Below are 17,691 nucleotides of genomic sequence, written 5' to 3'. Positions count from 1 at the left end.
ATTTTGAACGACATACTAACCTATGACTTTTTTGTCACTTTTTGGACGACATACTAACCTATGCCTTTTTTGTCACATTTTGGACGACATACTAACCTATGACTTTTTTGTCACATTTTTGACAACATACTATAATATGACTTTTTTGTCACATTTTGGACGACATACTATACTATGACTTTTTTGTCACATTTTGGACGACATACTATACTATGACTTTTTTGTCACATTTTGGACGACATACTAACCTATCACTTTTTTGTCACATTTTGGACGACATACTATACTATGACTTTTTTGTCACATTTTGGACGACATACTAACCTATGACTATTTTGTCACATTTTGGACGACATACTAACCTATGACTTTTTTGTCACATTTTGGACGACATACTTACCTATGACTTTTTTGTCAAATTTTGAACAACATACTAACCTATGACTTTTTGTCACGTTTTGGACGACATACTATACTTTGACTTTTTTGTCACATTTTGGACGACATACTAACCTATGACTTTTTTGTCACTTTTTGGACGACATACTAACCTATGACTTTTTTGTCACATTTTGGACGACATACTAACCTATGACTTTTTTGTCACATTTTTGACAACATACTATAATATGACTTTTTTGTCACATTTTGGACGACATACTATACTATGACTTTTTTTGTCAAATTTTGAACGACATACTAACCTATGACTTTTTTGTCACATTTTGAACAACATACTAACCTATGACTTTTTTGTCACATTTTGGACGACATACTAACCTATGACTTTTTTGTCACATTTTTGACAACATACTATAATATGACTTTTTTGTCACATTTTGGACGACATACTATACTATGACTTTTTTGTCACTTTTTGGACGACATACTAACCTATGCCTTTTTTGTCACATTTTGGACGACATACTAACCTATGACTTTTTTGTCACATTTTTGACAACATACTATAATATGACTTTTTTGTCACATTTTGGACGACATACTATACTATGACTTTTTTGTCAAATTTTGAACGACATACTAACCTATGACTTTTTTGTCACTTTTTGGACGACATACTAACCTATGCCTTTTTTGTCACATTTTGGACGACATACTATACTATGACTTTTTTGTCACATTTTGGACGACATACTAAACTATGACTTTTTTGTCACATTTTGGACGACATACTAACCTATGACTTTTTTGTCACATTTTTGACAACATACTATAATATGACTTTTTTGTCACATTTTGGACGGCATACTATAATATGACTTTTTTGTCAAATTTTGAACGACATACTAACCTATGACTTTTTTGTCACTTTTTGGACGACATACTATACTATGACTTTTTGTCACATTTTGGACGACATACTAACCTATGACTTTTTTGTCACATTTTTGACAACATACTATAATATGACTTTTTTGTCACATTTTGGACGGCATACTATACTATGACTTTTTTGTCACATTTTGAACAACATACTATAATATGACTTTTTTGTCACATTTTGGACGACATACTATACTATGACTTTTTTGTCACATTTTGGACGGCATACTAACCTATGACTTTTTTGTCACTTTTTGGACGACATACTAACCTATGACTTTTTTTTCACATTTTGGACGACATACTATACTATGTCATTTCGGTGACTTTTTGGACCACATACTAAACTATGACATTTTGAAGTCGGTCATCTTTTTTTTCTCAAATAAACCTATTGACACAAGGCAAGTTTTACAACAAGTGTAGTTAATTGTTTGCATGCTGTAATACAGAGACTGTCGACAAGGATGGGATTCGAACCCACGCGTGCAGAGCACAATGGATTAGCAATCCATCGCCTTAACCACTCGGCCACCTCGTCCTTATGTTCCCTGTTTTACAAAGTAATATTACGCAAAAGAGAGTTTTTCAAAGTAAAATCATGGAAAAAAACAATATTTTGCCTAACTACGACTAACCTATGACTTTTTGGTGTCATTTTGGACGACATACTAACCTATGACTTTTTTGTCAAATTTTGGACAACATACTAACCTATGACTTTTTTGTCAAATTTTGAACGACATACTAAACTATGACATTTCGGTGACTTTTTGGACGACATACTAACCTATGACTTTTTTGTCACATTTTGGACGACTAATATACAATGACTTTTTTGTCTAATTTTGGACGACATACTCATGTCGTCCAAAATGAGTATGTCGTCTCATTTTGGACAACATACTAACCTATAACTTTTTTGTCACATTTTGAACGACATACTAACCTATGACTTTTTTGTCACATTTTGGACGACATACTAACCTATGACTTTTTTGTCACATTTTGAACGACATACTAACCTATGACTTTTTTGTCACATTTTGGACGACATACTAACCTATGACTTTTTTGTCACATTTTGGACGACATACTAACCTATGACTTTTTTGTCACATTTTGAACAACATACTAACCTATGACTTTTTTGTCACATTTTGGACGACATACTATAATATGACTTTTTTGTCACATTTTGAACGACATACTAACCTATGACTTTTTTGTCACATTTTGGACGACATACTATAATATGACTTTTTTGTCACATTTTGAACGACATACTAACCTATGACTTTTTTGTCACATTTTGGACGACATACTAACCTATGACTTTTTTGTCACATTTTGGACGACATACTAACCTATGACTTTTTTGTCACATTTTGGACGACATACTTAACTATGTCATTTCGGTGACTTTTTGAACGACATACTAAACTATGTCATTTCGGTGACTTTTTGAACGACATACTAAACTATGTCATTTCGGTGACTTTTTGGACGACATACTCATGTCGTCCAAAATGAGTATGTCGTCTCATTTTGGACGACATACTAACCTATGACTTTTTTGTCACATTTTGAACGACATACTAACCTATGACTTTTTTGTCACATTTTGGACAACATACTAACCTATGACTTTTTTGTCACATTTTGAACGACATACTATACTATGACTTTTTTGTCACATTTTTGACGACATACTATACTATGACTTTTTTGTCACATTTTGGACGACATACTAACCTATGACTTTTTTGTCACATTTTGGACGACATACTAACCTATGACTTTTTTGTCACATTTTGGACGACATACTTAACTATGTCATTTCGGTGACTTTTTGAACGACATACTAAACTATGTCATTTCGGTGACTTTTTGAACGACATACTAAACTATGTCATTTCGGTGACTTTTTGGACGACATACTCATGTCGTCCAAAATGAGTATGTCGTCTCATTTTGGACGACATACTAACCTATGACTTTTTTGTCACATTTTGAACGACATACTAACCTATGACTTTTTTGTCACATTTTGGACAACATACTAACCTATGACTTTTTTGTCACATTTTGAACGACATACTATACTATGACTTTTTTGTCACATTTTTGACAACATACTATAATATGACTTTTTTGTCACATTTTGGACGACATACTATACTATGACTTTTTTGTCACATTTTGAACAACATACTATAATATGACTTTTTTGTCACATTTTGGACGACATACTATACTATGACTTTTTTGTCACATTTTGGACGGCATACTATACTATGACTTTTTTGTCACTTTTTGGACGACATACTAACCTATGACTTTTTTGTCACATTTTTGACAACATACTATAATATGACTTTTTTGTCACATTTTGGACGACATACTAAACTATGACTTTTTTGTCACATTTTGAACAACATACTATAATATGACTTTTTTGTCACATTTTGGACGACATACTATACTATGTCATTTCGGTGACTTTTTGGACCACATACTAAACTATGACATTTTGAAGTCGGTCATCTTTTTTTTCTCAAATAAACCTATTGACACAAGGCAAGTTTTACAACAAGTGTAGTTAATTGTTTGCATGCTGTAATACAGAGACTGTCGACGAGGATGGGATTCGAACCCACGCGTGCAGAGCACAATGGATTAGCAACCACTCGGCCACCTCGTCCTTATGTTCCCTGTTTTACAAAGTAATATTACGCAAAAGCGAGTTTTTCAAAGTAAAATCATGGAAAAAAACAATATTTTGCCTAACTACGACTAACCTCTGACTTTTTGGTGTCATTTTGGACGACATACTAACCTATGACTTTTTTGTCACATTTTGGACGACATACTATAATATGACTTTTTTGTCACATTTTGAACGACATACTAACCTATGACTTTTTTGTCACATTTTGAACGACATACTAAACTATGACATTTCGGTGACTTTTTGGGCGACATACTAACCAATGACTTTTTTGTCACATGTTGGACGACATACTATACAATGACTTTTTTGTCTAATTTTGGACGACATACTCATGTCGTCCAAAAGAGTGTCGTCTCATTTTGGACGACATACGTCTGACGTATGACTTTTTTGTCACATTTTGAACGACATACTAACCTATGACTTTTTTGTCAAATTTTGGACGACATACTAACCTATGACTTTTTTGTCACATTTTGGACGACATACTATGCTATGACTTTTTTGTCACATTTTGGACGACATACTATACTATGACTTTTTTGTCAAACTTTTATGTCATTTCGGTGACTTTTTAGACCACATACTAAAGTTAATTGTAGTTAATTGTTTGCATGCTGTAATACAGAGACTGTCGACGAGGATGGGATTCGAACCCACGCGTGCAGAGCACAATGGATTAGCAATCCATCGCCTTAATCACTCGGCCACCTCGTCCTTATGTTCCCTGTTTTACAAAGTAATATTACGCAAAAGAGAGTTTTTCAAAGTAAAATCATGGAAAAAAACAATATTTTGCCTAACTACGACTAACATATGACTTTTTGTTGTCATTTTGGACGACATACTAACCTATGACTTTTTTGTCAAATTTTGGACAACATACTAACCTATGACTTTTTTGTCAAATTTTGAACGACATACTAAACTATGACATTTCGTTTACTTTTTGGACGACATACTAACCTATGACTTTTTTGTCACATTTTTGACAACATACTATAATATGACTTTTTTGTCACATTTTGGACGACATACTATACTATGACTTTTTTGTCAAATTTTGAACGACATACTAACCTATGACTTTTTGTCACATTTTGAACAACATACTAACCTATGACTTTTTTGTCACATTTTGGACGACATACTATAATATGACTTTTTTGTCACATTTTGAACGACATACTAACCTATGACTTTTTTGTCAAATTTTGGACGACATACTAACCTATGACTTTTTTGTCAAATTTTGAACGACATACTAACCTATGACTTTTTGTCAAATTTTGGACGACATACTATGACTTTTTTGTCACATTTTGGACGACATCCTATACTATGACTTTTTGTCACATTTTGAACAACATACTAACCTATGACTTTTTTGTCACTTTTTGGACGACATACTAACCTATGACTTTTTTGTCACATTTTGAACGACATACTAACCTATGACTTTTTTGTCACATTTTGAACAACATACTAACCTATGACTTTTTTGTCACATTTTGGACGACATACTATAATATGACTTTTTTGTCACATTTTGGACGACATACTATACTATGACTTTTTGTCACATTTTGAACAACATACTAACCTATGACTTTTTTGTCACTTTTTGGACGACATACTAACCTATGACTTTTTTGTCACATTTTGAACGACATACTAACCTATGACTTTTTTGTCACATTTTGAACAACATACTAACCTATGACTTTTTTGTCACATTTTTGACAACATACTATAATATGACTTTTTTGTCACATTTTGGACGACATACTATACTATGACTTTTTGTCAAATTTTGAACGACATACTAACCTATGACTTTTTTGTCACATTTTTGACAACATACTATAATATGACTTTTTTGTCACATTTTGGACGACATACTATACTATGACTTTTTTGTCAAATTTTGAACGACATACTAACCTATGACTTTTTGTCACATTTTGAACAACATACTAACCTATGACTTTTTTGTCACATTTTGGACGACATACTAAACTATGTCATTTCGGTGACTTTTTGAACGACATACTAAACTATGACATTTCGGTGACTTTTTGGGCGACATACTAACCAATGACTTTTTTGTCACATGTTGGACGACATACTATACAATGACTTTTTTGTCTAATTTTGGACGACATACTCATGTCGTCCAAAAGAGTGTCGTCTCATTTTGGACGACATACGTCTGACGTATGACTTTTTTGTCACATTTTGAACGACATACTAACCTATGACTTTTTTGTCAAATTTTGGACGACATACTAACCTATGACTTTTTTGTCACATTTTGGACGACATACTATGCTATGACTTTTTTGTCACATTTTGGACGACATACTATACTATGACTTTTTTGTCAAACTTTTATGTCATTTCGGTGACTTTTTAGACCACATACTAAAGTTAATTGTAGTTAATTGTTTGCATGCTGTAATACAGAGACTGTCGACGAGGATGGGATTCGAACCCACGCGTGCAGAGCACAATGGATTAGCAATCCATCGCCTTAATCACTCGGCCACCTCGTCCTTATGTTCCCTGTTTTACAAAGTAATATTACGCAAAAGAGAGTTTTTCAAAGTAAAATCATGGAAAAAAACAATATTTTGCCTAACTACGACTAACATATGACTTTTTGTTGTCATTTTGGACGACATACTAACCTATGACTTTTTTGTCAAATTTTGGACAACATACTAACCTATGACTTTTTTGTCAAATTTTGAACGACATACTAAACTATGACATTTCGTTTACTTTTTGGACGACATACTAACCTATGACTTTTTTGTCACATTTTTGACAACATACTATAATATGACTTTTTTGTCACATTTTGGACGACATACTATACTATGACTTTTTTGTCAAATTTTGAACGACATACTAACCTATGACTTTTTGTCACATTTTGAACAACATACTAACCTATGACTTTTTTGTCACATTTTGGACGACATACTAACCTATGACTTTTTTGTCACATTTTGGACGACATACTAACCTATGACTTTTTTGTCACTTTTTGGACGACATACTAACCTATGACTTTTTTGTCACATTTTGGACGACATACTAAACTATGTCATTTCGGTGACTTTTTGAACGACATACTAAACTATGACATTTCGGTGACTTTTTGGGCGACATACTAACCTATGACTTTTTCGTCTCATTTTGGACGACATACTAACCTATGACTTTTTTGTCACATTTTGAACGACATACTAACCTATGACTTTTTTGTCAAATTTTGGACGACAAACTAACCTATGACTTTTTTGTCACATTTTGGACGACATACTATACTATGACTTTTTTGTCACATTTTGGACGACATACTATACTATGACTTTTTTGTCAAATTTTGAACGACATACTAAACTATGTCATTTCGGTGACTTTTTGGACCACATACTAAACTATGACATTTTGAAGTCGGTCATCTTTTTTTTCTCAAATAAACCTATTGACACAAGACAAGTGTAGTTAATTGTTTGCATGCTGTAATACAGAGACTGTCGACGAGGATGGGATTCGAACCCACGCGTGCAGAGCACAATGGATTAGCAATCCATCGCCTTAACCACTCGGCCACCTCGTCCTTATGTTCCCTGTTTTACAAAGTAATATTACGCAAAAGAGAGTTTTTCAAAGTAAAATCATGGAAAAAAACAATATTTTGCCTAACTACGACTAACATATGACTTTTTGTTGTCATTTTGGACGACATACTAACCTATGACTTTTTTGTCAAATTTTGGACAACATACTAACCTGACTTTTTTGTCAAATTTTGAACGACATACTAAACTATGACATTTCGTTTACTTTTTGGACGACATACTAACCTATGACTTTTTTGTCACATTTTTGACAACATACTATAATATGACTTTTTTGTCACATTTTGGACGACATACTATACTATGACTTTTTTGTCAAATTTTGAACGACATACTAACCTATGACTTTTTGTCACATTTTGAACAACATACTAACCTATGACTTTTTTGTCACATTTTGGACGACATACTATACTATGACTTTTTTGTCACATTTTGGACGACATACTGACCTATGACTTTTTTGTCACTTTTTGGACGACATACTAACCTATGACTTTTTTGTCACATTTTGGACGACATACTAAACTATGACTTTTTTGTCACATTTTGAACAACATACTAACCTATGACTTTTTTGTCACATTTTGGACGACATACTATACTATGACTTTTTTGTCACCTTTTTGACGACATACTATACTATGACTTTTTTGTCACATTTTGGACGACATACTAACCTATGACTTTTTTGTCACATTTTGGACGACATACTAACCTATGACTTTTTTGTCAAATTTTGGACGACATCCTATACTATGACTTTTTGTCACATTTTGGACGACATACTATACTATGACTTTTTTGTCACATTTTGGACGACATACTAACCTATGACTTTTTTGTCAAATTTTGGACGACATACTAACCTATGACTTTTTTGTCACATTTTGGACGACATACTATACTATGACTTTTTTGTCACATTTTGGACGACATACTATACTATGACTTTTTTGTCACATTTTGGACGACATACTATACTATGACTTTTTTGTCAAATTTTGAACGACATACTAAACTATGTCATTTCGGTGACTTTTTGGACCACATACTAAACTATGACATTTTGAAGTCGGTCATCTTTTTTTTCTCAAATAAACCTATTGACACAAGACAAGTGTAGTTAATTGTTTGCATGCTGTAATACAGAGACTGTCGACGAGGATGGGATTCGAACCCACGCGTGCAGAGCACAATGGATTAGCAATTCATCGCCTTAACCACTCGGCCACCTCGTCCTTATGTTCCCTCTTTTACAAAGTAATATTACACAAAAGAGAGTTTTTCAAAGGAAAATCATGGAAAAAAAACAATATTTTGCCTAACTACGACTAACCTCTGACTTTTTGGTGTCATTTTGGACGACATACTAACCTATGACTTTTTTGTCAAATTTTGGACAACATACTAACCTATGACTTTTTTGTCAAATTTTGGACAACATACTAACCTATGACTTTTTTGTCACATTTTGGACGACTAATATACAATGACTTTTTTGTCTAATTTTGGACGACAGACTCATGTCGTCCAAAATGAGTATGTCGTCTCATTTTGGACGACATACTAACCTATAACTTTTTTGTCACATTTTGAACGACATACTAACCTATGACTTTTTTGTCAAATTTTGGACGACATACTAACCTATGACTTTTTTGTCACATTTTGGACGACATACTATACTATGATTTTTTTGTCACATTTTGGACGACATACTATACTATGATTTTTGTCAAATTTTGAACGACATACTAACCTATGACTTTTTTGTCAAATTTTGAACGACATACTAACCTATGACTTTTTTGTCAAATTTTGAACGACATACTAACCTATGACTTTTTTGTCAAATTTTGAACGACATACTAACCTATGACTTTTTTGTCAAATTTTGAACTCTGTCTGCGTTGAAGAATGGTACTTTATTCACAGCACTGCAGGGTGATACACAGCCTCTCTTATTATTGTGCGGCTCTCACAATAAGAGGAATAACTCAAAATATGCAGGTGACAGAGATATTGTCTCAATAAAAAAAAAACATTAGCACAAAGCAGCCGATCCACTTTTCTATTTGATAAGAGCATTAAAATGAGAAAAAATAATGGGACATTTAGAATAGATAAAAATGTGCGATTAATCACGAGTTAACTATGACAAATATAAATATTTTACTACTTTTTACTATTTTTACTGTTGGTTTTTCTCATGAACAAACAATAATAATTATATTTTCATTTTAAAAAATATCATTTTGGTTAAAGAAGCTTCTACAGAAACATAAATAAAATGATTTTAATGCAGATAATTTCGGGCAGCTGTGGTCAAATACATTTGTTAACCACCGTATATCAATATCAAATGAAAGTACAGTATGTCCGTGATAAGATTTTCTTTTAACATAAAACTTGATCTACCTGTGGTGGAGGTCTGATTCTCTCTCTCTCTCTCTCACTCTAATATAATACAAACACAACAATAAAACAAACTACAATGATGTTACATGGAGAAACGTGAGCCGCAGCGTGCGCAGCTGTCAGGGTGAATATACGTTAAGTGGATTTAAATCCTCTGCAGCCTGAAGCTTCATCAGATTACACTAGATTTTCTGTGTTGTGAATCAAACACCAACAAAAAATGAATTATCCTTTTTTCAGAAGTTTGATGTTGATGTGTCGGCTGCTTTATTTATGAATTACCAATGAATTATCCAGACTGGATTTTAATAAGTACTCCCTTTGGACCCGGCTTTAGAGAAGCGGTGACTCCCCTTATCTTATCCTAAAAACATTTTTTTTAAGGAAGATTGGAGGCAGCAGGATCTTCGGGGGCCCTGAGGGTTTTTTGTCGATAACTGTCAAGGTCTGCGTAAAATACTGCAGCACGGGAATGTGACAAATTAAAGAGAGGAGAGAAGAAAACACGGCCGTTTTTGTCTCTTATCGTCTTCTTTTCTTTAATTTGTGGGAAAATAATGCAAACACTGTCAGACTCATCCAGACCTCAACTCTGAACTTATTTTTGCTTTATTTTACAATAAAAACAGTCGTATGGAACATAAATGATCCAACCTCACAATTTGGTTCAACTGAAAAATATTATGCAATTTTCTTTTTTGTAATACAAAGTTTCCAAATGATATTAATATAAACTTTTAGGATTTTTTTTGATTTGGACTTATGAGACGTTCAGGAGTCAAATAACCATGTTTGTAATGATTAGCAGCAGACGCATAAACCGTGAACCTCACTCATGAATCTGTCATTGCTCTGCTTTTATTTTTACAAAAAAATAATTTTAAGAAAATTCCAGATGAAAATAATTTTTTTAAAGGAACATCAAGTACATTTTGACAAATTATTGGGAAAGTTTTGCCTTCCTACAACTCCATTTTGTTTTCTGCTTTTACTTTGACTTCAAACCTTTGTTTCTGTGCCGGATTCTCTGATAGCTAATCTGCGTTGTTTGTGTGATGTAATGCGACGAGGATGGGATTCGAACCCACAACACCTCGTCCATGTTCATAGTGATTTATGAAAGAAAATTGATGAAAACTGATCTTCTTCTTACATCTATCTTTGATTTAATGATCTTTCTTAGACCGATAACTTGCGCAAATCTAATCTGTGTCCGGTGTGAACCAGGACTGAGAATTACTCACTGGCTGCAGATCGTACAGATCATGTGTGTGTGTTAGAGGATGTGGTGGGAATGTAAATATGTAGGTTTATTTAGATCAAGGTCAGATGTATTCATTCACACAGAGAGAGAGAGAGAGAGAGAGAGAGGGATTTGAGAAAAAGCCTTACTCCTCTCTCTTTTATCACAGCAGGTGAATTTGAACTCGCTCTCTTTTTACCCACACAGGCAGGCGAGGAAAGTATTGAGTATCTATGTGTGTGTGTGTGTGTGGACTGCAGCGCAGCATGGGTGGAACCCTGCTGCCTTGCTCTATGTTGATCAATCAACACCTGCTAATGGAGGGTGAGATGAGAAAGAGAGAGGGAGAGAGAGAGAGCAGAGGAGAGAGAGGAGTAAAGAGGAGTCCTGGCAGGAAGGAAACTGACTGATATGAGAGTGAAACCCTGACAGCAAATAATGTCACACTGTGTGTGTGTGTGTGCGAGGAACTCGGGAATCGATCACTTTCCGAGGCTGAAAGTTCCTGAAATAAAATGAAATGAAGAAGAGAGTTGGGATGGATTAGCAGCCACCTCGTCAATATTTATGAAAAATTTTGATAATAAATAATTCTCAAAAAGAAAAGTATATTTTGACAAATTATTGAAAACATTTTGTTTTCTGCTCTTATCTTTTTAAAAGGGCAAAGTTTTTCCAATAATTTGTGCAAATCTATTTTTTCCAAAAAAAAATTTCTTTAAAAAATTGTAGAAATACGGACGAGGTGGCCGAGTGGCGATGGACAACATTTTTTTTATAGTTAATGATTTATTTGGCAAAAACCAAAGTGAATTCACCTTTTATACCCAAATTTGAGCCAGGAATTAATGACACAAAGTTTATCGACAAGGATGGGATTCGAATCCATGCGTGCAGAGCACAAATTGAAATGGTCTTTCAATTTGTTAAAATATACTACTTTTTCCATGATTTTACTTTGAACAACTCTCTTTTCCGGAATTTTTTCTTCAAAAAATTATGTAAATATGGACGAGGTGGCCGAGTAGTTAATCCATTATGCTCTGCACACATGGGTTCAAATCCCATCCTCGTCTTAACTTTGTTACAGCACGCACACACAAACAATGTAAGTGAACTACAAAAATGTATGTTTTTTTTTTACTGCCTGGCTATTAAATTGGTCATAAATTGGTATTAGTGTCCTACTACAGCTCTATTAACGTGTTATTACTAAAGTGATATATAAAAAAACTGTGAGTTTGAGGTTAAGGAAAACCACCTGCTGGAAAAATTAATCAACCCCAAGTCAAGTTTTAATTAATTTGAGTCAATAATTAATTAAAATGTATCGGCTCAGAGATGGCAAAGCTCCAAACGTACGCTGTGTTCGTTTCAGGATAGTTAATAATTCAGCTTCACCACAGGAGGTCAAACTCTTTGAACAAGTGTATCCTCTCACAATATACGTGAACACGTTACCCTCACATGGAAGCCACGCCTCCCCCTTACCTTTCGTGTACATTGCTGATTTTAACTCTGTCCTCCTTGTGCCTTTTCTTCTTCTTCTTTTTTTTACAGGTATATTGTATAAGGGCAACGGTGAGAACATTTTCATCTCTCAGCAGCCTCCAGTCATCAGCAGCATCATGGGTGAGGAAAAAAAACAACATTTTAACATATTAAAGAAATCCAGATATCTTTTGACATTTGTTTTGTAAACGAAAGCCATTGGACACTTTTGACCCCTAATGTTCAAAGAGTGACACTGATTTGGAGTAAATAACACAACTTATAGTGTTAAGTTCGTATCAATAATAGTCGAGCACAGGCTACTTCCAGCTGATTATTAAAGTCTTTTTCCGGCCCGGGATTCTTTAATACAAATTAATTTATTTCAAATCTGCCATCTCGGCCGTAAGCAGAACAGAAATGCTACTGTGGCAACGTTCAAACATGGTGTTATTTTTAAAGTAATGTCCAGGTAATAACTTGTTACTTATAATGTTATTGCATTGTAATAAGGCAATAATATCACTGAAATACCATTTGACGTCAAATAATAGGTAATTACACTGTAATAAAATGGTAATAGCATTGTAATAAGGCATTAATATCATATTTACTCCATCACGTTGTTTCAGAAACGAATGTTTAGGTAGTGACTCAGTAGTAACAACAATATTACCTATATACCATTTTATGTCAAACATCAGGTAATAACATGGCAATAACAATGTAAAAGTATTCTCAAAAGATGATATTACATTTACACTTAGCACACATTAATAACCACACTGTCACCATTGTTACTACGAGTTAATACCCAAACTTTAGTTTTTGAAATGATATGATGGAGTAAATGATATTAATGCCCTACAACGCTATTACCATGTTATTTGCATCCATTAACGTACATGGGGAAGAACAAAACCAACAAAAGCATAATTTTTAACGATACCTGGGCTCCGTGTGGACAAGGCATTTGTTTGTAGGGACAAGTTCATTCACTTGGTTGTGGCAAAACTGTCGTAGAAGACCTGGGACGATGTAAAAAAGCAATCCCCCCCCTCCAGGAAACGGGCGTCGGCGCAGCATCTCCTGTCCCAGCTGTAACGGTCAGGCAGAGGGCAACAAGCTGCTGGCACCTTTGGCTCTGGCCTGCGGAGCAGATGGCAGCATCTTTGTTGGAGACTTCAACTACATCAGGAGGATCTTCCCCTCTGGGAATGTTACCAGTGTCATGGAGCTGAGGTAATAAAGATTTTTTGTTGGTGTTGCTGCTGCTTCTCTATCAGGGATTTAAAGTGGGAATTACTGGAATCTTATTTCACAGCATCTGTGAACGCTGGGTGCCCCAGAATGTGGTCAAACATCGGAGTACCTCGGCTCTTCGGCCAACCCGTTAAACCATTAGAGAAACACTGAATTTCTGCATTTCTCTACGCAACATAACATAAAACTCTGACTGAACATTCACTCCAGCTTCTGTCTTTCACTGAGCTTTTCTTCCTGTGTCTTTCTCTGTGAAACTCTTCCCAGGCATCGATTGTGTCGACTAACCCTGTTTCTTGTGTGTTTTCTGTCTCTTGCTCACACTTTACTAAAGAAACAAAGATTTCAGACATAGGTAAGGATGACTCATCATTTTCCAACCTTTAAACCTCTTTCCATTTCACTGTCCATGTCTGCTGTGTCATGCACTGCACCTCATATCTGTACATATTCCATCCTTTCAATGAAAACTAGTAAGTAACTTCACAGTAAGTGTAACATGAATTATCATGAATTCACTAGTTACAAAATCTCTTCTGTATTTTAAGTTCCCGGTGTATCCACGTTGTTGTTCTGCACCTGTTTTCTACAAGTTTTCAGAAACTAAACATCACTGCTGTCTATCGCGTTTGCAGATGAGTTCATTAGCAATTTCAATGAATGCTTTAAATAATATGCTGCATCATACACACACATCTAAAAAAAAAATATATTATCAGTTATCAAAAAACACACAATAATTAACACATTTTTGTCAACTAAATCCACATCAACTAATTGTCCGATTGTCAGGAGCCTGTTAAATATACGTTTATGTTGTTCAGTTCATTATTTGGCAGTCACTCTGTTGATGGATGAATAGAATAGCTCATTATTTGGCAGTCAATCTGCTAATGGCTTCATAGAGCAGCTCACAATTTATAAATAGTTCATTATTTGGCAATCAGTCTGTTGGTGGATGTATAGTGCAGCTCATTATTTGGCACACCATCTGGTAGTGGATGTATTGAACAGCTCATTATTTGGCACACCGTCTCATGGTGGATGTATGGAACAGCTCATTATTTGGCAGTCAGTCTGTTGATGGATGTATAGAATAGCTCATTATTTGGTTGGCTTAGCTAGCTTATTTTGGCTGGTGATCAGGAGTCTGTAGCAGCCTGTAGCAGAACTCAGTGTGTGAGGAGATGGTGAATTTTTCTCTGTGTTAACAGATCGTCTCCTCAGGTCTGGTTGGGTCCGGACTTTGTACTACAAAGCGTAGAGTCGTTTTGGGGGAGGGACATTGACAACATTTCTTGAAACGACTTTTAAGGTTAGCACGAACAGGGAGATGATGGCGCAACAAGACAAATCAACTTCACAGCTGCTTTCAAATTAGCTCTCCATCGCATACTTAGTTATTTGCAACACACATGTCCAAAAGAAACCAACAGTGATTCATCTGAGTATCATGTCTCAGATCCAAATAACGGCTGAAGTCACCAGTGAAAACCACTAGCGTTGAATGACTGTGAACTGTCAGATCAAAGGCGGAGAGGAACAAAGAAGTGGAAGAAGAAGAAAAGTAGCCGTGGTCTTCAAAAACACCTCTTTCTCTTTCCTGCTTGTCTCATTGTCTTTCCAACACTAATCTTGACAAGTGTTCACAGGAAACTGAGCCTGTTCTTCTGCTGTCAGCTCAGATAAACGGTGCAGTCATCACTTAAGCAGCAGCAGCAGCAAAAGCCTCGAGCAAGGAGAAATATGAGGGGAGTAGGAGGAGGAGGGAGTGTGGAGGGAGGATGGCGTTATTGTGTGTAGTTGGTTTTCTTAATTATTTCTCTTTGTATTATATGTCAATCTGTATCCTTTCCTCTGTCTCGCAGCCTCAACATCCTCTTTAAATACATGCATAAGCACAAAATAGGGACACAAGATGTTGGACTTTTTGCCAATATTGTGCCAATACTGACACCGATATAGAGCTCCGGTAGCTGACGTCACAGAAAAACAAATTGATTTGTGCTGTGGCTCTTTATATTTCGCATTAATCTCGTCTCATCGTCAGTCCCAAAGTTTTGTCTTCTCTGTAGCCTTCGCTCTCACTGGCGCCATAATGTCGTTGGCAACAGTACTGCACTTTATATACGTCGTCTCCTTCTACTTCCGGGTCAAAGACATGTACCGTGTGCATAACGCCAAGTCCGACTCCAGCCTGACTAAGCGCGTACATGCAGGAGTAATCGGACTATGAATCACATTACCAAGGTATGTTAGTCCGACTAAGACTGGCTCTATAAAACTGAATTATTGTCTTAGTCCGACTAAAATGGGACTTTTAACATGAACGTAGTGACTCTCTGGGGTAAGATGAAGGGAAGTTAATCCGGAGGTCGAAGACACTGGGGATACAGGTCTGGAATTATGTCCTCTTGATATATCGGTCAAACTCTGACAGGCTGAACGGTTCATAGAAACAGAGTCGCAATTTTTTCCCCCTGCACCTAATTGATGATCATTTATTCTCCTTTTAACCATACTCTTACACATGAATTTCACTCTTTCATTGTACCTACTCTGTGTCTCTTAAATTATTCTTATGTGATGTCTTTTGTACCATCTCTGTCGCCTTTGCTTCTCTCTCCTCCTCTACATTGTCACATCTTTTAATATGTCCAGGCATATATGGATAATCATCTGTCAAGTTCTCCCTCAGGCTGTTTCTACATTTAACTGAACAGAACACACACACGCACAAGCATGTCTTTTTAACACGTTTTTTTCCCCCCATCAATCCATTCTTTTACATTGTTTTGTCAGCACAAAGAAGGATAAAGTGTGGGGGGAAAAACTAAACCTCATTAAATATTGAAGATTTTAAAAGTGGAGGCAGAGTATTATTTTTTTTCCTTTCGCTTTGTATCAATTTTTTTGTCATCAACAGAAAGGATCGTACAAACATGACAACTGGAAGCACACAAAACAAATTGTTCGAGGTCAAATTAGTCACTACTAGTAATTTCTTGTGTGATTACATTTGTGTTTTTGCTCCCATATTTGTGCAACCAGTCTAAAAAAATCACAGAATGTGTTAGTGGTGCTGCCTGGAGTCTCTAAAAGGTGGATTATCTGATGAAAGAAATGTGAAATTATCAGAATAAGAGCCTAAAAAGTGCAGAAATATTTGATTTAGATCTGTTTAATGTGCATAATGTTGTTTATTGAAAGAACTGCAATTGCAATCTGACAAAACTAGCTTAGCTGCGCTAATTAACAGCCTGTGATTTTCATAATACAACACATATATATATAATATGCTAATTATATCCATGTCTTTGTGAGGATGATGGATTTTACATGACAGTGTGACAGGAATCATTAAGAGTGTGACACAAACAAGTGATGGCTGCTGTGTTCAGGCAAATCCTCACTTAAAAAAACAAACAAACAAATTTTAGCCACTAAACGAAACAGTCACTTAATAAAATCTACATTTGCTTCTGGTCTATGATATGTTAGTAACAGGTTTGTTGTGCTTTTATGTCACCTTTTTCAACTGG

The 17,691-nt window shown here is 35.1% G+C and overlaps 1 protein-coding gene and 5 non-coding genes across 11 annotated transcripts in view; 1 reads left to right on the top strand and 5 right to left on the bottom strand.

Annotated features, from left to right (window-relative positions):
• LOC131467035 (teneurin-3) overlaps nt 1–17,691 on the top strand; it is a 566,025-nt gene that overhangs the window by 528,006 nt on the left and 20,328 nt on the right. For 4 of the 6 annotated variants that reach the window (XM_058640715.1, XM_058640716.1, XM_058640720.1 and 1 more), the window contains 3 exons: nt 12,956–13,027; nt 13,951–14,128; nt 14,484–14,504. In XM_058640715.1, the coding sequence (XP_058496698.1) occupies nt 12,956–13,027; nt 13,951–14,128; nt 14,484–14,504 (271 nt within the window). The remainder of the gene's footprint in view (nt 1–12,955; nt 13,028–13,950; nt 14,129–14,483; nt 14,505–17,691) is intronic. The other 2 variants (XM_058640717.1, XM_058640721.1) reach the window with 1 other exon arrangement.
• trnas-gcu (transfer RNA serine (anticodon GCU)) lies at nt 1,804–1,885 on the bottom strand. Its single transcript has one exon. It is a non-coding gene; the product is annotated as a tRNA-Ser (tRNA).
• Nucleotides 4,714–4,795, bottom strand: trnas-gcu (transfer RNA serine (anticodon GCU)). The gene has a single exon. It is a non-coding gene; the product is annotated as a tRNA-Ser (tRNA).
• Nucleotides 6,552–6,633, bottom strand: trnas-gcu (transfer RNA serine (anticodon GCU)). The gene has a single exon. It is a non-coding gene; the product is annotated as a tRNA-Ser (tRNA).
• trnas-gcu (transfer RNA serine (anticodon GCU)) lies at nt 7,628–7,709 on the bottom strand. Its single transcript has one exon. It is a non-coding gene; the product is annotated as a tRNA-Ser (tRNA).
• On the bottom strand, nt 8,891–8,972 carry trnas-gcu (transfer RNA serine (anticodon GCU)). Its single transcript has one exon. It is a non-coding gene; the product is annotated as a tRNA-Ser (tRNA).

Source organism: Solea solea, chromosome 10, assembly GCF_958295425.1.
Source record: "Solea solea chromosome 10, fSolSol10.1, whole genome shotgun sequence".
NCBI classification, from domain to species: Eukaryota; Metazoa; Chordata; class Actinopteri; order Pleuronectiformes; family Soleidae; genus Solea; species Solea solea.
This window is presented reverse-complemented; position numbering and strand designations above follow the sequence as displayed.